The following is a 20,787-nucleotide window of genomic DNA, read 5'->3' as shown; positions in this document are numbered from 1 at the left end:
GCTATGCTTAGTATGAGAGGTTGTTAGCAGACTCTCAGCCATTGTGGGATTCAATTTAAACAAGCCTTACCAAAGCCAATGGATCTGGCGTTGACTAAAAGCAGTTGGCTTTGTCAATGCTTGTTTTGTATAACTTTAATGCTGGAAGATCTACAACTCTGACCAACATAAAAAACGCATTGGCTAAAAGCAAAAATATGTATTTGATTTCAAAAAGCACACATGGCGATGATTCTTCCTGGCACTAAGGAAATGATGTTGCGTGTGAGTGCGCTCCGTGTGAACGCGCAGAATCCTGCCACTCACGGTGAAGTCAGCAGGTGGCTGAAACGTGCTGACCCACTGCCCCATGACGTATGCTGTAGTAGGCGGAGGAAAAATGTGTATGGTACAATATCAAGCCAAAAGGTGAAAAGGGCTGCCTGCCAGCTGCTGTAAGTATGTATATGTATCATTTTTGTAAAATCAAAAGGTCTTGGCTAGTGCCACAACAAACAAATACGCTTTCAGAATTGTTGCTTGATCCAGCCACATTTTTTATTACACAATTGCATTTCATTTTAGAGGACATTTCCAATTCAGAAGCACAGACTTCTAGCCCAAAAATTCTCTTCACACACATGATATCAGGAGACCAGAGTCCATTCATTTTGATACAAATATAAAAACACTGTGGAATGTACATGACATAAGACCATATTCATGTATAGCTTAGTATGCACTTCATCATTCCTGGGCAGATGAAAGCTTAAGTCACTCTCACTTAAATGTAATCGAGCAACTCTCAGGCTCAGACAGATGCCACAGCTGGCGCATCACCTTGCTGATCGATTTTACGGTGTTCTGGCAACATTGAATAATAAAGTGATAAATGATGTGACACATAATTCATCATGTGAGAGAACGTTACCATATGGGCTTTCTTGATTAATATATCTGCATGTTTGTGACTGGTTTATGATTTTTTGGCTCGCAGGAATTGAAATCTTTGACATTATAAAGGCAGACGTTACAAATTACAAAGTAATAATGCATCAATAGCCTATAGTGTATCTGCTGTTGGATCTAGCGATTATTTAATACTCTGTAGCTCGAATATTCCTTTTGGTAAATGTAACATGCATTCGTTAGCCACCCAGGACTCGGACACGAGGACCACCAGAACTATTGCAGGAACCATTAATAGATTTTGTGACAAAAATAACTCAGTGGTTTAAGTCCCTTGGAATAAAGGTACTTGCTTGTTTACTTCACCTGTGTTAAAAAATATGGCAAATTTACAATCGGAGGTTATTTAAAGATGGAGGAATCCCATACTATAGTTACCTCTTCTCTCACTAACAGGGCGGAGCACTGCAGTGGCACACCCATCATTTTATGTGGGTTCCATGTCACTGAATTGGCCCTAAAAAACAAAGAGAAATGAATGTGTTAAGTTTTGCTGAAATATGAATGAGTTTTTTTAAAATTAGGAAAACAGTTTCGTTCGTTTTAGTAGTCTTTACTGGGTCGTAATATCGACCATAAAAACACGGATTTAAAAATGCATTACAAGCAATCTGTGCACTTAAAAAAAAAAACAGCTTTAGAGCCAGTCTCACAGAGTTAAAAGACATCTATCAAACATAAAAAGCAGAGTTTGACGTGTCATGAGTATGCCTTTTTTCACCAATTGATAACAGCATTAAATAATACAAATCAACTAGCAGATTATTTAACATATCCAAATACATGTCTTTGCTCAGGTGAATAGCAACAGGATTTTATTGAAGAGGGTAAGCAGGTTACAGCAGGGGCTGGATATTTTCTTAAAGAATCATCCCTTCTTAATAAAAACAACGCGCTCATGCTTCTAAGATATAACATAAGGCGCCTATCATAACATTATAGTACATATAGCTAAACATTCAACAAGATTATATGGATGTCTCCTCGCCTCCAGAATGCACGTGAGGATTCATCATGCGCTACGACGAAATAACGCCAAATGCAACAGAAAACGAATAGCAGTGTGAGCAGCCACTCGCGCTCGCTAAGTGTGCTCTTGGGGCATGATTTTTCCCCCAACTCTCCCACGGCATTTAGCACTAGTTTCTTAGCAGAAAATGCACTCTCGCGTCCAATGATGACAAAGATGTATTTTGTACTAAGTAAATTGCGCTAAATACAACAGAATACAGACTGCAGAGCAAGCAACCACTCGCTAAATGTGCTCCCGCAGTAGGATATTTCCTCCCAAATGACTCTTAATTACACAAGCTGGGGTAATCACATTATTGTTGGTAATTCCATATCATAGAATATTGCTGAAATACCAAAATTACTCTCATTACTCTGGCATAATTAAAATTACTCCCAGGACTAGACTACATCCGCTTTTGCCTACACAGGTATATCCTGCTCACACCGTTTCTCACAAGACACTTTTTAGCCTATGAACCCCTAAAAGTTATTTTAATGTGCACTGAGGTTACAATAATCTACTATGAAGTTTTCTACTTCAAGTAGCCCCACTCACTTCCCACTCCTGGGCTCTAATTAAGTAATTTGGGCAGCTTTTAATTTCCAATATAGGTGTAGACCAGATCAGTGCAATATCTTCTAAAAGCATGAAAGCTAGCTGCGAATTTATGAAGAGGCTTCAAACTTATTTTCCCGAAAAAGACAGTCCTACAATGAGTGAGTCAGTGCTTCTATGATTGAATACCATTACATTATCAATTTATACACCGCATCTCAAAATAATGACTGTAGTTCCAATTTGAGAAGAAAAGCAGATTCAAGAGTACAACATCGCTTCCCGTCCCACCAAGGCTCTTAAAATTATCCCCTCAACTGAACTAAGACCGTTGGAGAATCTTACTCCGAGTCCTCGATGCAATACGTTAAAATCCATACACAATGAGCCTGATTCACAAAGAGCCTCTGCACTCGTGGCGGAAGCCCCGCAGTTGTAAGGGGAGTCCCCGCACTCGGGATGGAATCTCCGCAATGAGAATGCTGCAGTGCCCCGAGCGCGGAGAATCGCCCACGACTGCGAGGCCTCCGCCAATGCAGCATTGTGATTGGCTCTGGGGAGCCTCAGCCTGGGTGCTTCCTATGACTTGTTTTGGCCAGCGGAGAGAGAAGACAAGGAGGACGCAGCAAGGGAGGACTCAGCGCGGAGGTAAGTTGAATTCTATTTTATATTTACCTCACCCCCATCACCTCTACCTCTCCGACCAGCCCCACCACCACTGATCCAGGTGGTTCGCATTGCTTATAATTAAGAACATCAAAATAAAGGATTTACATTGAAACTCAAAGTTTTGCAAACAAAACAGGACAGACCAAGCGATTAGAAGAGGTTGCTATCGCCTTTCTGTGCCCCTCCCCTCCTGGGTTAAAGGAATTTGATGGGATTTTCAAGTGATGGCATCAGCTTCGTAATGTAAAGAACAGCGAGAGAGCTAGGGAAAAGAGTGGTGCGTCCGTATCCCCTATAATATGTCAGTTTTATTCGGCCACCCGGTTGGGACCCCGATGATGAAGCATGACACCAACCAGGTTGGTGTGTGAGGGGTCTTTTAACTCACCTAGTGGGTTCCCAAATACCATCTTACAGTGATCGTACCACACATAGTTGGGTTCGTCCACCATTGATAAAACTGATCAGCTTCGTAATCCCCTCTAAGAAGGCTATAACCTATTGTTTGAACTGACACTCCTTCCCCCTATTTTATAATTAGCACAGAAAACTAGCACTACAAGAATCATAAATGATTACATTTAGTGCAGCACATAGACAAAGGAAAACAAAATAGGGACCCATAGAGATTGAGTATTTTCAGGAGTGCATTTGACAAGCCATGCGCGCTAGATATATTTCATGGATGTATTTAAAAAAATAAAGTGACTTATTTCAACATTCTCACTGGTAATTTTAAAAAGTGAAAGGGATAGCCTAATTTTGAGTGTCCGCTCCGTGTAGCAGAAGGCATATACAATTCCTTCCCACAGTTGCAAATATATGCGATTTGGGGGGCCTGTAAGATGGGTTCCTTTTCTAGTTATGAAGAAGCTCTTAAAATTCTTCTCATTGTATGAATGGTACCAACCATTAAGCCCCAGTTGTCCCTCTTCTGTTTTTTTGTTCAAAAACCTTACGTAGATCTTCTAGAATTGTTGCTAAAATGTAATATCTGTCTGCTTCCGAATAATACTGACCTGATGGTATAACATATGCTATGTGATAAGAGTCACTTTGAGATTAACTTTGGACATCCTTTGGGAGACTTAAAACCCCATGACGAGTGGGCAGGCCATCTCTAAAGTTGCTGAGAGGAGGCCTAGGTCCCTGGGGGCCAGTGTGTTATAGGAAGAACCTATATGGTGGGAGAAGGATTACATAGTTTGCATGTTGCACTCAGCAGCCGACGTCAGAGGTTGTCTGACAGTCTGAATATATTTAATCTTGGTAGATAATGAGGTCTGGCTCACTATTTGTGGAGAAGTGTGGCTCAATGATTAGAGTGGCAGACCCTGATGCAGAGATCTAGCCCGGGACCAGGGTTCAATTCCCCGCCTCGGCGGGTCTTGGGCTCAAAAATTCCATGGACCTGATAATTCTCGCCTCGGTGCCATTCCAATCATGGAGTCCCACTCTGCAACTCTGGGCAATAGCTTGCTTAATCTCCACAACGGACCCCACAACGCTAAGGATGCCTGGCCTCCACCTTGGGGGTGCCCAGGAGTGGACACCTCACAGGGAAAGCCAGGATGGGTTCCACAGCGGTATTCATACAAGCGCCTTGAGACCCTTGCGGGTGAGTAGTGCGCTATACAAGTATCAATTTATTTTAGAACACAATACTGATTACATGATGTTACAACACTGCCGAAAAGCTTTTAGCTTGGCTCCTCAAACATGACGAGTCACTCAGATTGGTCCAATTGATTAGTGATTAAAATGGTCGACATAGGTGTGGCTATCGCATGACCCTTTAAATCTTATGATGTTTCTCTATACCAGTCAATAACTGGGGGACATGAAATGTACTTGAAGAGATTTGTATATGTGCATCCTCAGAGTGTGTCCAGTCACCAGAACACTCAATTTGGAGGGGACAGTTGAGAAGGTGCAGACTGCAACAGATTCATTCAAGAGGGGAAGGCCCTGGATCCAAACTCTTTTCCAGTGCAAATCTAAAAATGTTTGTCAAGCAGGTTAGCTAGCTGCAGAGGGACAGCATAAGGTCATCTACCAACAGATGTCTATAAGACCACAATAATTCACAATAATTCTATTCCAAAAAGCCAGGGGCCCTGCAGAGGAATGTACCTCTTCTAGGCCTATCTAGGCCTATCTGCCTTTAAAACATTGAAACAAAAGTGTTAGCTAAGGTCTTAGCTCATCATGGGGCAAGTGTTACGCTCATCCAAGTGGATCAATCTAGATTCAAGGCTATCAGATACACAAGATGCATCCTGCGTTGCTTTCATTATTGATTAAACTGTACCTGTAGGTCCACATTAACTGTCCTTTGACACAAGGCAACAATGCACGAACGTTGCTGTGCTGCCTTGCATCAAAAGGGGGAGAGAAAAAATGTGCCATATGCTACTAAGATATTTTTACTGGAATGAGTCCCTTCCTGTACAAAATCTATGCTTTACGACTTTGTTTGTGTGTTGTACGATGCAGCGCACATGCAAAGTTGGAAAAATTAGGAGAAATGAAAACATTTCTCCTAGTTACACCTTCCTCGTGTTGTGTAAATGTTTTGTCCTAATTCCTGTCTACCAATGTTTGCAGATAGGGATTTGCGTCAAACTCATGGGTGGTTGAATAGGAACACACAAGCACTACCCACGGAATGCCCCTTGACTCAAAGTCAGACAAAGCAGTGCATAGCACTACTTTACATTACATTCGGATACCATCTAATGCAAATCCTGATTTTGTATTGAATAGTATATCCCACTCTAATAACTTTGCACTGGGTTTGCGTCACAAAAGTGACAGAAACCTGGCACCAAGAATGAGTAAATCTGGGCCGTGGTGCCAGGGAACTGGCCAGACTTCTCTCACTCGAAAGCGAGCAGGTATTGGAGTTCACCAAATGTAGTTATGTTTTCACTTTTGCGAATATTATTTAAGTTCGTTTCCACCAACTGACATAGGAATAGAAGTTAAGAATAACTGAATTATTCTAATTGGCTATTGCCATAAACATGTACTCTTTACAGGGTGTTTTGGAAAATGCCTTTAAAACCATACCTGTCAGCACCATTTAACTTCCATCTGTGCTTCCTGGACATCAGTAGACCTCCACCCCATGCTGCCTAAAAAAAATTACAACACTTTAAACATCATTCTTTGAAGAGATGCTTTCACGAGAATACACTTGTATGGCACAGCTGATAACCACTTACCAAGAAAAAAACAACCTAAATACAAACCTGGGCACTTAAAAGGTAGTGCATAGCTACAAACATTACTTTAGGTTAAACACTCTTTGTTAAAGAAGTACACATAGTTAGCTAGCAGGGATTATTTACCAAAATTGATAGAGAACCTATCCTGGACTGAGAGAAAGTACTTTTCATTCACTCATTCTGCTGAACAAATACAAAGATGTTTGAAAATAAAGTGCAGAAGGTGCATTTCTAGATAATCCAATAAGACACATATCAACTTTAAACATGTACTTTTAGGCAGGAATACAAAAGCACAACATGCCACAATATGTTATTCTCATATTTTCAGAGCGGGGTATAAATTGTATGTATCTACATATATTTTATATAGGTAGCACAAAATACTGCATACCATGAACTCTTTTGAGAGCAGATTTGTAGAAGAGTGCGCTAATCTGGCAAAATTGTCAACAAAGCCCTTTTTTTAAGCAAAGCCATATGTATATCTAATGAGAATCATTGTAATACATATCATTTATATATTATTAGGGTTAATTAACTATACCTGTTAATCTAAGCAGCATATGCTTTATTAGGTTTGAAATGCAAAGGAAAATCAAACCATTTGAAAGTCATAACTTTGGTGTCAGCTGTTTTCAAAAGGAAGAGTTCAGAAGATTTCAGAGTGGCGCAGATCGGAAAAGCTAGACACGTATTATTTTTCTTACATGGCTTGAAGGCCGCAAAGGAATATTTTTAATGTTGCATCTACAAGAGATAATCACTCCCCACGTACAAGGGACAGATTTCCATAGACAGCTGCATGCTATCAGAAGCTGTGACAGCCAAGGTTGGAGAGCTTTCAGAAAAACAAATTTACCAAACAAAAGGTCACCTGCCTCAGGAGCTACTCGAAGGTTTCCCAACAAAGCAGAAAACACAATATTAGCCCACCTTATGTGGCAACCTACAATGACTGCACCTTCAGGTGTCTCAATACCAGCTAGCTTGGAAAGGTGGTATAAAACTCCTGTGACCATTATTTCACTCTATGTCGCCTTAGAAGTTATTTTGGTTAATGAACCAGCTGGCATGTGGTTTTCAGTACCCCTTGCCCAAGTGCCATCACTACAGTCCTCTACAATGCACCACGTACAGCCTGTGATATACCACATGAACTAGTAGCTACCAGTGCGTAATTTGAGCTGGTGGGGGGTACCAGCACTTATTTTTGGGGACCAGCACTTTCGTTTCCGCACCAGATATTTACAAAGCGCAAGAGAGGGTAAAACACACAGATAGAAAAGGCAGAGGAAGAGAAAGATGGCAAAATGGTCATAAATGGAGAAAGTAGGAACCTGCAAGAGTGAGATAAAGAGACAGGAAGGTCTTGGTAGTGGAATAAAGAGGTGTGAGATGGATTTAAGACTACCAGCCTTGATATTCGGTGTCAATGTTGAATTGCACTGGCTGATAACGTATGAGCAGAGCGTCGGGCACCGGCACTCTTTCTTTTACAAATTGTGTGTGGTGGACAACAACAGTAGATGATGATCCTCAGCCTTTGATTAACCCCTTCGCTGCTGCGGACATTCCGCTGCAGCGCTGGGGGGGGCAGGGGGGCAGCGCGGCGGGCCTGTGCTCATGACAGAGCCGCTCCGTCATGAGCCACAGTTGAGCTGTGCTCATGACGGAACGGTTCCGTCATGACTCCGCCCATTTGCGTTGTCGCCCCGCACAGGCGGGGAAACAGCGCCGCGCAGGCGGAGCGGCCGCCGACAGGATTGTCATGACGGAACCGTTCCGTCATGAGCACACGGCAACCGTGGCTCATGACGGAACGGTTCCGTCATGAGCAGGGAAGGGGTTAAATATGCAATCCAAATCTCATTGTTGGTGGAAGATATACTGAAGAAAGTACCCCCGATGCATGCTCTGTTGTGGGTAAAACAATGTCGGCAACTGAAACAAAATGTCATGGCAACTAACAAAAAATTTGACTACAGAATAACTATTCACCAGTACCACTGTAAATATCTCTATGAGTAGTGATTCTTATTACATGCCATGAAGTATACCCTTAGTATAAACAACCAAATTCCCATCGATAATCAATTACATGAAAGAGCAAAATGAATTAATGGTCAAATGAAGAACTGGACAACATTTCAGCGTTTGACCATTCATTCATTTTCGTCTTGTATATAATTGATTACCGACAGGAGTTTTGTTGTTAATACTAAATGTTACCCAGATTCTTGAGGTTTACTGGGTCACCTCATAAAAAAGTAATGGGTGAAGTATACCCTGGCATGGCTACATTCTTTCAGTGCCACTAGAACTGTCATCATTTCATTGAGTTGTTCCCTCATATGATATTTGAGTGTGGAAAAATAAGACTCTTCGTGAGAACATTTGGGAAACCAATTGACCTATCCTATATTTGAGTGAACCTGACAACTAACAGCCCCTATGTTTAAGGGGCCATATCTAGCACACAGTAAAGAACCGTTTTGTGAACCCCTCACTGTCTTTATACTTGATAACCCAACCCCCCTGAAAATATTTCTTGCATTCCAGATGAAATAGTGCATGGGGCTGGGAAAAGCAGTGGAATCTGAATCACTGCCCAGCTCTCTTATACTCTCAGTTCTCTCTTGATTCCATTATTTTATTTACATATTAATATCCACCCTCCATTCTCAAATCCACGGCTACTTCTTGCAGCTGCTCTTGCATGATGATGACCCTCAGTTTTGTGTGGAGTTGGCCTGCTGCAAATCTCACTGGGTAACTGCAATTCACTGCCGCTGTCGTGATCTGTAGTCATTGCTGTATCAAAATGTTTCTATTGTATGAGACGTAAGGTAAATAGCTACCCTGTATAGGTGGAATACAGGAAATGGGCACACTGGTACTGTATATAGAACTTAAGGCTTTATTTATAATTCAACTGACAGCATACCATCCGCTATGGTGGTGGAGGTCATGACTTCTACCATCCTGGCAGATCAGCGCCAACAATATATATAGAGACCACCGCCAGCCAGGAGGAGATCGCTGTGTCTTCATAGGAGAAGTTGCCATGGTGACTCCCTGAAAGCTCAGTAACTTTGCTGAGAGATCTCCATGCTTAATATGGCCACTAGTCGATAAAAAGTTACAAGGGAACCCTACTCACAAAGGAACCAGGGTATAAGTGTTATATGCAGAAACAATGGTTCCTGTGGTGACCAAGAGTATATAAAGGAATATGATATTATTATGCACAATCGCTATGAATTACAGGGTTAATGTGATGTCAGAAGGAGAAGATCCGAACATGACTCAATATAGGATGAAGATAACAATAGTTACAAAATTATCACGGATTTTGATAGGTTCCATGTTCACTGGGGACATAATGCACCATTCAATTGAATAACTGTTTTTACTATGATAATATAAACTATTGTTGTCTTCACCCTATATTGAGTCATGTTCGGTTCTTCTCCTTCTGACATCACATTAACCCTGTAATTCATAGCGATTGTGCATAATAATAGCATATTCCTTTATATACTCTTGGTTGCTACAGGAACCATTGTTTCTGCATATAATATGGCCACTAAGCAAAGTTTTTGTTTACCAAAACAAATCCTCAAAGCAGGAATTTGTTTATGAAAAACAAAAAAATTGAATGGCTCTGACACACTGGGAGTTTTCTCCCGGCTTGTCGGCAGCATTTTTGTTTTTTCCTGATTGGGACTGCCAAGCTTTCTCTGGCGGTCCTAAACAGGAAAACATTATGTCAGAATGCCCTTGCTCAGCTGGGCAGAGAGTCTGACGTCCATTGACAGGTGGCCTGATATTTGATGGGCCGCCAGTTAAAGGTTTCCACTAGTGAGGGCCTGCACAACTCTAAATATACCTAGCAGTCTAAGAGCTTGACAGACATAGTACTCCGCCATGTTGTTGGTGCAGTAAACTGTCTGGCAAACTCTAAATAAGGCCCAAAGCTTGCAATTTGAGATAAATATATATCCTACTACAAACATATTCATATGATTTTTTTATGCAGTAAAATCAATTATTATCGCATATATCGGTGATTTGCTCCACATTAAAAAATCAAACTCAGTTTTAGTGTTAAAAGACTTGCAACTTGTTTGCCTCCAATATATATAATGGCTTGATTGTAATGCTTCAGTTACCTATATATTGCAACTAATAATGTCCCGTCTACTTACATCCACGTGCATCCAGATCTTGTATTTTTTGCAAATATCAGCGATTGCTATAAGTGGATCAAATGCTCCATACACTGTCGTCCCAGCTGTGGCACTTACAAAAAAAGGCACAAATCCCTGCAAGAAAAATAATACAAAACACTTGTAATGAATGTGTTTCATTTTCTTGTTATGATTTAAATGGCAATACACTGTTATGGCAAGGTTCCTATCGCAAGTGCTGTAGTTCCCTACTAGTGTCCCACAGGAGCCCGAGGTAGTATAACAAGTTTACTCAAGTGCTACATTGGACTCTCCAGCTGAAGCAATAGTGAGCATTGTTGTTCAATTGGTACACTTGACGCTCCAAGGAAAGCAAGAGGGAGGTTTTAAGCATTATTCCAGAAGGCAATAGATGGTTTAAAATGCAAATGCTGTATAGCACAATTAATTACACACAAAAAAGAACAGAGAACAAGAGGTCTAAAACTAGGGACTAAAATATGACCACAATCTCATTTAATATGTTTGCACAGTATGACACTACAATTCAATTGGCCTGGAGCCCTATGTCTAGGGTTGTCTTATTAGAAAAGGATACAGTACCCAACTATCTTCAGAAATTGTCAGTTCTCAAGACTTTACCACTGGTTGTGTTTTGAAAGTTTTAATCACTGGGTCAATGGTGCCATGCATTTTGTGCAAACTATCAAGCTTGCATTTGTTTGTTGATCTATTTTCTTAGTGGCTTGGGTGCAAGAGTAAATATTTTAGGGGGTTGAGCCTATTTAGCTTCACAAAAATATACAAATACATTTATTCAAAAACCCTACATCCTAAATGAATGACCAGGGTTTACTGAATGTCAAATGTGTTTCTTCAGGGTTGCCCTCTGCTTCATCCCTAAGTGGAGCGTCTTTACTTATAGTTAACAGGACCACCATAAATCTAATATAAAGGGGTCTGCTGCACAGGACATGCTTAAAGGAGATTATTTACTGACTCAACTGGTTCCCCATACCCCATCAAAGTGAAGCTGCTACAGTTGTAGAATAGAGACTAGCTCCTTGTAATTCATTCCCAGAAGATGGTAACATTTTAAAAAACAGTTACAATTAGGGGTTTTAGCTCTTGTGAGTATCCACAGTATAGAGGACACCTACTTAACCCAACCACTCAACAGATGGAATTGGGATGTAGTCAAAGGATCTGATCACAAATTTGAAGTGCAGAGCTGGGGCGTGGCTTGGCCGTACAAGATAGCGGTTGCACTCTAGGTGCGATTCAAGCCATCCCGATCATCTGCATTGATCTAACCCATCGTGCATGGCAATCCTGCTTCTGATCCCTGCAGTGACTTGAGCAACACGGTGGTCTGCCCGCCTGATTTTTGCTGTTGCTGGGGTCCCAGTGGCACTTCTTTCATAGATTTGAGACCTGTGGCCTGGTACCGATGTGGCTGAGGCTCGGACCTAGTGAGGCCCGTTGCGGTTTCATCTGTTCCTCTCTCCCTCCTATGCTGGAGTCAGGGGCAGGGAGGTGCCCCCTGGGCTGTTGCCTTGCAGCTGGATGTGTGTCCGTGGCAGTGTGGGGAAGGTGTGTCTTGGCTATACTAGTGGGGAGAGGTATCTTATTGGGCTGGCCACGGTAGTGGCGAAAAGAGACAACACTCGTGGGTGGAAATAGACCACTGCCCCAACAGTGATGGAGTGGAGGAAGGGGATGGACTTGTGTGCTGCACAAGAGGATCCTGTGTATGTGGCATGGGGTGTCCCCGCAAATCTGACTGTATATGGAGGTTGTGGCTGGATAATTTTGGACTGAAAATGACTGTATAGTAGTCCTTGTTAGGTACCTGTAGTATGACTGATGGAGTCAGATTTAGACTCAAGATGAAAAGTGTTGGCATTCTCGTCAGCTGAAAAACATCTGATACAGCTTCCCACATTATCTAGGATGCACTAGAACATGGGTCAGGGATGAGGCAGCCCTCCCACTCCTGGAAAGTTATTGGATGGTTTTCTGTCCTTTGGATTCAAAGATGCTATGTTAGTCCTGGTATACTGCCATCTTATCTGGCTACAGTTCATTGAGTCAAAGTTCTCAAAATTCCTGGTCATGGATCTGCTCCTCTCTACACAGTTTTTCATCTTCTCTATATGACACCTAGACTTCTTCCAAATCCTAGGCCCGACCTGGAGGGGACAGCAATAAGCCAAGTCATTTCCCCAGGAAAATATTTCTTTAGGCTAATGCTCATTAAGACTCTAGATGAAATACACATAACTGCAGGGTGGGAACACGTTTTCTTGTCTTCTGGTCTCTGCAAGAAGCCAAGGCCAATAAAAGATTGTGTTTGCTTTAACATGTAACCTCTACCTACCCCAGTCTGGGAAACATGCATTTTACCTAGTTTTCTGAAGAAGTATAGTAGAAGTTGGTATAAACTAATCAGGTTATGTGGATTAGCTTGATTGAAAACAGACTCTTTCAGCTAAGGTCTCTTGGTTGCTCAACACAACAAACAAGGGGAAAGAGGAGCTCAGGTAGTTTCTGAGAAGGGGTGAGTCTGGCAAAGAAAGGAATTACATTAGTCCAGCCCACCAAACAGCTAGGGGGAATCTAAGGGTGATCCCCAATTACAGCAACACTCCAGTTGGCATGTCTACAGTTACGGATGATAAAAACCTGAGACGGAACCATCATTTTGTGCAACAGTATATAAGGATGCCATTCCTTCTCCACACAGTATTCATCCATATGATCACACTGGGGGATATGGAAAGGAGTATATGGATTGAATACATTTTCCATGGGAGAGCTGGTAGGTTTTAAGGATAAGGGCAAAAAAACCTGCCCCTGATCCTGAATCTGACCTAGCATGGCACGAGTGGTCAGTCGCAATTGTGAACAGCATCAAAAGTGTTGAAGACTAACCCTGGGCAGCCAACTACGCTACGCTCGCATAGTTTGCGTAGTTTGTGCTACTTCGCGCTACGTGAATTGCACATAGCAAGTTGGCGATCGCGAGCGTGGAAAATAAACCTCCCGGCGAGATTCTCAACGCGGGGAGGTCAGGTTTCTCATTGTGAGTGGTTGCGTATGCTCGCGACCGCTCGCAATGAGAAACTACCAGTCCATGTTGAGAAAGCTGCCGCTCAAGTAAAAATCTACTCGAGCGGCAGAAAACAACAGCTCGCACTGTGCGAGATGCAGTTTCCAATGATTGCACAGTGCAGACAAGCATCCGGCACTGTGCAATCATCCCGAACAGCGCACTACGCAGTTCGCGTAGCGCTACGCGTATCTCGCGAAGTGCACTTCGCGCAGCTACGCGTAATGCTACTACGCAAACTACGCCCAAGGTTATTGAAGACCTCCACCAAATTCAAATAATTTTGAGTCTACTAAAGAAAAAGCACAAGGCAGGTGAGCAACAACCAAGCAGAGGCAGCGTGGCACGCCTTCCCCAGCCATTGAACAAGTTCTGTCTACACATACACCTGTTAAACTTAAATTAGCAAAATATGAACACATCTATCTTACCATGAATGTGCCTAGCATTTGTTCAAACGTTACAACAAACAAATGATGGACGGAATGCTGACAATGCATACATTCTCCCCCAGTCAAGAGATCTGGGTTAAATCCATCGTTCTTTTGCCCACTACACCACCCCAGTTCAGACATGGCCATATGCAAATCAGTCTTGACCCTGTGCCTCATGGGAACAGTCCAGCCCGAACTGCCAAGCCATGTCTTCCCTGGACCGGAATCAAGCATCCTAGGACCGGTTTCTGGCTATCAGCCGTCATCAGCCAGGATAGCTTGACTCCAGTGGCGTAGTGAGCACGGGTCCCACGTCTGGGAATACCCATCCCACTTAGGGCGAAAAGCGTTACAACAAACAAATGATGGACGGAATGCTGACAATGCATACATTCTCCCCCAGTCAAGAGATCTGGGTTAAATCCATCGTTCTTTTGCCCACTACACCACCCCAGTTCAGACATGGCCATATGCAAATCAGTCTTGACCCTGTGCCTCATGGGAACAGTCCAGCCCGAACTGCCAAGCCATGTCTTCCCTGGACCGGAATCAAGCATCCTAGGACCGGTTTCTGGCTATCAGCCGTCATCAGCCAGGATAGCTTGACTCCAGTGGCGTAGTGAGCACGGGTCCCACGTCTGGGAATACCCATCCCACTTAGGGCGAAAAGCGTTACAACAAACAAATGATGGACGGAATGCTGACAATGCATACATTCTCCCCCAGTCAAGAGATCTGGGTTAAATCCATCGTTCTTTTGCCCACTACACCACCCCAGTTCAGACATGGCCATATGCAAATCAGTCTTGACCCTGTGCCTCATGGGAACAGTCCAGCCCGAACTGCCAAGCCATGTCTTCCCTGGACCGGAATCAAGCATCCTAGGACCGGTTTCTGGCTATCAGCCGTCATCAGCCAGGATAGCTTGACTCCAGTGGCGTAGTGAGCACGGGTCCCACGTCTGGGAATACCCATCCCACTTAGGGCGAAAAGCGTTACAACAAACAAATGATGGACGGAATGCTGACAATGCATACATTCTCCCCCAGTCAAGAGATCTGGGTTAAATCCATCGTTCTTTTGCCCACTACACCACCCCAGTTCAGACATGGCCATATGCAAATCAGTCTTGACCCTGTGCCTCATGGGAACAGTCCAGCCCGAACTGCCAAGCCATGTCTTCCCTGGACCGGAATCAAGCATCCTAGGACCGGTTTCTGGCTATCAGCCGTCATCAGCCAGGATAGCTTGACTCCAGTGGCGTAGTGAGCACGGGTCCCACGTCTGGGAATACCCATCCCACTTAGGGCGAAAAGCGTTACAACAAACAAATGATGGACGGAATGCTGACAATGCATACATTCTCCCCCAGTCAAGAGATCTGGGTTAAATCCATCGTTCTTTTGCCCACTACACCACCCCAGTTCAGACATGGCCATATGCAAATCAGTCTTGACCCTGTGCCTCATGGGAACAGTCCAGCCCGAACTGCCAAGCCATGTCTTCCCTGGACCGGAATCAAGCATCCTAGGACCGGTTTCTGGCTATCAGCCGTCATCAGCCAGGATAGCTTGACTCCAGTGGCGTAGTGAGCACGGGTCCCACGTCTGGGAATACCCATCCCACTTAGGGCGAAAAGCGTTACAACAAACAAATGATGGACGGAATGCTGACAATGCATACATTCTCCCCCAGTCAAGAGATCTGGGTTAAATCCATCGTTCTTTTGCCCACTACACCACCCCAGTTCAGACATGGCCATATGCAAATCAGTCTTGACCCTGTGCCTCATGGGAACAGTCCAGCCCGAACTGCCAAGCCATGTCTTCCCTGGACCGGAATCAAGCATCCTAGGACCGGTTTCTGGCTATCAGCCGTCATCAGCCAGGATAGCTTGACTCCAGTGGCGTAGTGAGCACGGGTCCCACGTCTGGGAATACCCATCCCACTTAGGGCGAAAAGCGTTACAACAAACAAATGATGGACGGAATGCTGACAATGCATACATTCTCCCCCAGTCAAGAGATCTGGGTTAAATCCATCGTTCTTTTGCCCACTACACCACCCCAGTTCAGACATGGCCATATGCAAATCAGTCTTGACCCTGTGCCTCATGGGAACAGTCCAGCCCGAACTGCCAAGCCATGTCTTCCCTGGACCGGAATCAAGCATCCTAGGACCGGTTTCTGGCTATCAGCCGTCATCAGCCAGGATAGCTTGACTCCAGTGGCGTAGTGAGCACGGGTCCCACGTCTGGGAATACCCATCCCACTTAGGGCGAAAAGCGTTACAACAAACAAATGATGGACGGAATGCTGACAATGCATACATTCTCCCCCAGTCAAGAGATCTGGGTTAAATCCATCGTTCTTTTGCCCACTACACCACCCCAGTTCAGACATGGCCATATGCAAATCAGTCTTGACCCTGTGCCTCATGGGAACAGTCCAGCCCGAACTGCCAAGCCATGTCTTCCCTGGACCGGAATCAAGCATCCTAGGACCGGTTTCTGGCTATCAGCCGTCATCAGCCAGGATAGCTTGACTCCAGTGGCGTAGTGAGCACGGGTCCCACGTCTGGGAATACCCATCCCACTTAGGGCGAAAAGCGTTACAACAAACAAATGATGGACGGAATGCTGACAATGCATACATTCTCCCCCAGTCAAGAGATCTGGGTTAAATCCATCGTTCTTTTGCCCACTACACCACCCCAGTTCAGACATGGCCATATGCAAATCAGTCTTGACCCTGTGCCTCATGGGAACAGTCCAGCCCGAACTGCCAAGCCATGTCTTCCCTGGACCGGAATCAAGCATCCTAGGACCGGTTTCTGGCTATCAGCCGTCATCAGCCAGGATAGCTTGACTCCAGTGGCGTAGTGAGCACGGGTCCCACGTCTGGGAATACCCATCCCACTTAGGGCGAAAAGCGTTACAACAAACAAATGATGGACGGAATGCTGACAATGCATACATTCTCCCCCAGTCAAGAGATCTGGGTTAAATCCATCGTTCTTTTGCCCACTACACCACCCCAGTTCAGACATGGCCATATGCAAATCAGTCTTGACCCTGTGCCTCATGGGAACAGTCCAGCCCGAACTGCCAAGCCATGTCTTCCCTGGACCGGAATCAAGCATCCTAGGACCGGTTTCTGGCTATCAGCCGTCATCAGCCAGGATAGCTTGACTCCAGTGGCGTAGTGAGCACGGGTCCCACGTCTGGGAATACCCATCCCACTTAGGGCGAAAAGCGTTACAACAAACAAATGATGGACGGAATGCTGACAATGCATACATTCTCCCCCAGTCAAGAGATCTGGGTTAAATCCATCGTTCTTTTGCCCACTACACCACCCCAGTTCAGACATGGCCATATGCAAATCAGTCTTGACCCTGTGCCTCATGGGAACAGTCCAGCCCGAACTGCCAAGCCATGTCTTCCCTGGACCGGAATCAAGCATCCTAGGACCGGTTTCTGGCTATCAGCCGTCATCAGCCAGGATAGCTTGACTCCAGTGGCGTAGTGAGCACGGGTCCCACGTCTGGGAATACCCATCCCACTTAGGGCGAAAAGCGTTACAACAAACAAATGATGGACGGAATGCTGACAATGCATACATTCTCCCCCAGTCAAGAGATCTGGGTTAAATCCATCGTTCTTTTGCCCACTACACCACCCCAGTTCAGACATGGCCATATGCAAATCAGTCTTGACCCTGTGCCTCATGGGAACAGTCCAGCCCGAACTGCCAAGCCATGTCTTCCCTGGACCGGAATCAAGCATCCTAGGACCGGTTTCTGGCTATCAGCCGTCATCAGCCAGGATAGCTTGACTCCAGTGGCGTAGTGAGCACGGGTCCCACGTCTGGGAATACCCATCCCACTTAGGGCGAAAAGCGTTACAACAAACAAATGATGGACGGAATGCTGACAATGCATACATTCTCCCCCAGTCAAGAGATCTGGGTTAAATCCATCGTTCTTTTGCCCACTACACCACCCCAGTTCAGACATGGCCATATGCAAATCAGTCTTGACCCTGTGCCTCATGGGAACAGTCCAGCCCGAACTGCCAAGCCATGTCTTCCCTGGACCGGAATCAAGCATCCTAGGACCGGTTTCTGGCTATCAGCCGTCATCAGCCAGGATAGCTTGACTCCAGTGGCGTAGTGAGCACGGGTCCCACGTCTGGGAATACCCATCCCACTTAGGGCGAAAAGCGTTACAACAAACAAATGATGGACGGAATGCTGACAATGCATACATTCTCCCCCAGTCAAGAGATCTGGGTTAAATCCATCGTTCTTTTGCCCACTACACCACCCCAGTTCAGACATGGCCATATGCAAATCAGTCTTGACCCTGTGCCTCATGGGAACAGTCCAGCCCGAACTGCCAAGCCATGTCTTCCCTGGACCGGAATCAAGCATCCTGTGCGAGATGCAGTTTCCAATGATTGCACAGTGCAGACAAGCATCCGGCACTGTGCAATCATCCCGAACAGCGCACTACGCAGTTCGCGTAGCGCTACGCGTATCTCGCGAAGTGCACTTCGCGCAGCTACGCGTAATGCTACTACGCAAACTACGCCCAAGGTTATTGAAGACCTCCACCAAATTCAAATAATTTTGAGTCTACTAAAGAAAAAGCACAAGGCAGGTGAGCAACAACCAAGCAGAGGCAGCGTGGCACGCCTTCCCCAGCCATTGAACAAGTTCTGTCTACACATACACCTGTTAAACTTAAATTAGCAAAATATGAACACATCTATCTTACCATGAATGTGCCTAGCATTTGTTCAAGGCACTCATTGTAGGGCATCCTTGTACATCTCTGGGACAAGGGAAGTTATAGTCATTGGTATACGCCACAGACTGTGTTTTAATGAATGTGTTCACTGCCAGTGATGCAAATGCCACTGTTAGATTTAGTTATTTTTGTTGTCAGTTTATCAGTATTTTATTTTTTCTTTATATGGTGCACACTACAAACGTAATTGTCTTTAAGTGCCTCACGTTACTTAAATAAAGAGCTTGCTAATAAATTGTAGGGCATACAGCACGAAGCGCCACCAGAAGCTGATTCCAGGCCCTAGCCCCTAGATGGACCAGAGAGCTGCCACCGGATTTCTGTTTACGGGCCCTCTAGACAATCGCCAGAAGTTTGTTAGAAGAGCAAAGCTGCCTGGCAGGGGAATAGAAACTGAATTTGGATTGAAGGTAGGCCGGGCCATGGCCATATAGTGCAGAGTGCACCGTCACAAGGGCCTTGAACTTCACCCTCATAACCACTGGAAGCCAGTGCAGATCGTGAAGATGAGAACTGACATTTACACACTTGGGAAGGTTGAACATAAGTCTGGCCACGGCATTCTGGATCATCTGCAGTTTCTTAAGTAATGTATCGAGTGTCCAGTTCCCCCTTCTATATTGCACACTTTTAAAGGAATACACATGACCCAAATAACAAAATAACTTTTCTTTCTACTCTCTCAAGAAAATGCTACTCTCAAAACACGTATTTGGGAGCCTGAAGATGTGATTTCATATGCCTGGGCATGCAGTGGCTAATCTTCATGGGTGACCTAATATTGGAAAGAAAAAGGTTACGCTAATATACAAAATGATGGAATGGGGAGTATTCCAGATTTTCATGCACTTTGGGTGTAACCAGGTGGGATTGCAAGAAAGAAAATTTGACAACTTTAGAAATGCCTTACATACGATCACACCATAACTTAACATGAAATAGGTCAGCATCCCTGATTGACAGAATCATGTTTGACAACAGCATCATCCTAAGCTATCTCCGGTCCCATAACCCACATTTGCTGATGTTGTGCTAAGATAACTGGGTGCATTCAGAAAGCCACATTGAGAATTGCTGACAAGTGGTCAAACCTTATCTTCATGAAATGGGATTCCTTGGGCAATGCAATTTCTTGAAATGAAACAAAAAATGTCCCTAAGTAATTGGTTTGGGTGATTCATGCCAAATTATTTCAGGATTTTAGCATCTGTGCAAGCGAAAGGCTACCTGTTGTCCTCGGTTTAACAAAGTTAAAATGAATAAAAGAGGTATCTCTGTAAATAATGGTTATTAACCCCAATAACAAAAATCTGATAATAACAAAAAAATACTTTCTAAAATAACTTACCTCTATTTACAAGGAAGAACAAACATTACCACCCCATTCCCAGCCTCTATTACCCTTGTTCCTAGGTGCTTGGATCTTCTCATCCACACTTCCAGCATTCCTCCTCATTCCTCCTCTCATCTGTCAGGGTCCTTCAGCACAGACCTGAATCAACATGCTTCATTTGAGCCTGAGCTGCTGATTCTACAGTGCATGGACTTGCATTGCTATAGCAGCAGCTTCGCTGTACAGTGTTCACCTCCATCCTAAACATCAATTGAGATTTTAATAATGATTTTATCATAGTGTGCACAATAGTAAGCACGCTATCCTCCTCTCTCAATAGGCTTGTTTTTTTGAAGAATGTTTGGGCATTTATTTTACCTAAAAATTATTTCATATAAATATCTATTTTAAATAAGATATATTTTATATTTAGTATAACTATTTTAGATAAATATTGCATGTAAACTTTATATAAATATATGGTAT

At 44.1% G+C, this 20,787-nt stretch overlaps 1 protein-coding gene across 1 annotated transcript in view; it reads right to left on the bottom strand.

Annotated features, from left to right (window-relative positions):
- The window catches only part of GAD2 (glutamate decarboxylase 2), a 498,210-nt gene that overhangs the window by 202,801 nt on the left and 274,622 nt on the right, over positions 1 to 20,787 (bottom strand). Inside the window, exons 10-12 of the mRNA XM_085631697.1 lie at positions 10,629 to 10,745; positions 6,260 to 6,324; positions 1,327 to 1,405 (exon numbers count right to left, since the gene is read on the bottom strand). Coding sequence (XP_085487823.1) covers positions 1,327 to 1,405; positions 6,260 to 6,324; positions 10,629 to 10,745 — 261 coding nt within the window. The remainder of the gene's footprint in view (positions 1 to 1,326; positions 1,406 to 6,259; positions 6,325 to 10,628; positions 10,746 to 20,787) is intronic.

This window comes from Triturus cristatus, chromosome 10 (genome assembly GCF_964204655.1).
Source record: "Triturus cristatus chromosome 10, aTriCri1.1, whole genome shotgun sequence".
In the NCBI taxonomy this organism is placed as follows: Eukaryota; Metazoa; Chordata; class Amphibia; order Caudata; family Salamandridae; genus Triturus; species Triturus cristatus.
Note: the sequence above shows the minus strand (reverse complement) of the source record. Positions and strands in the feature narration are given on the sequence as shown.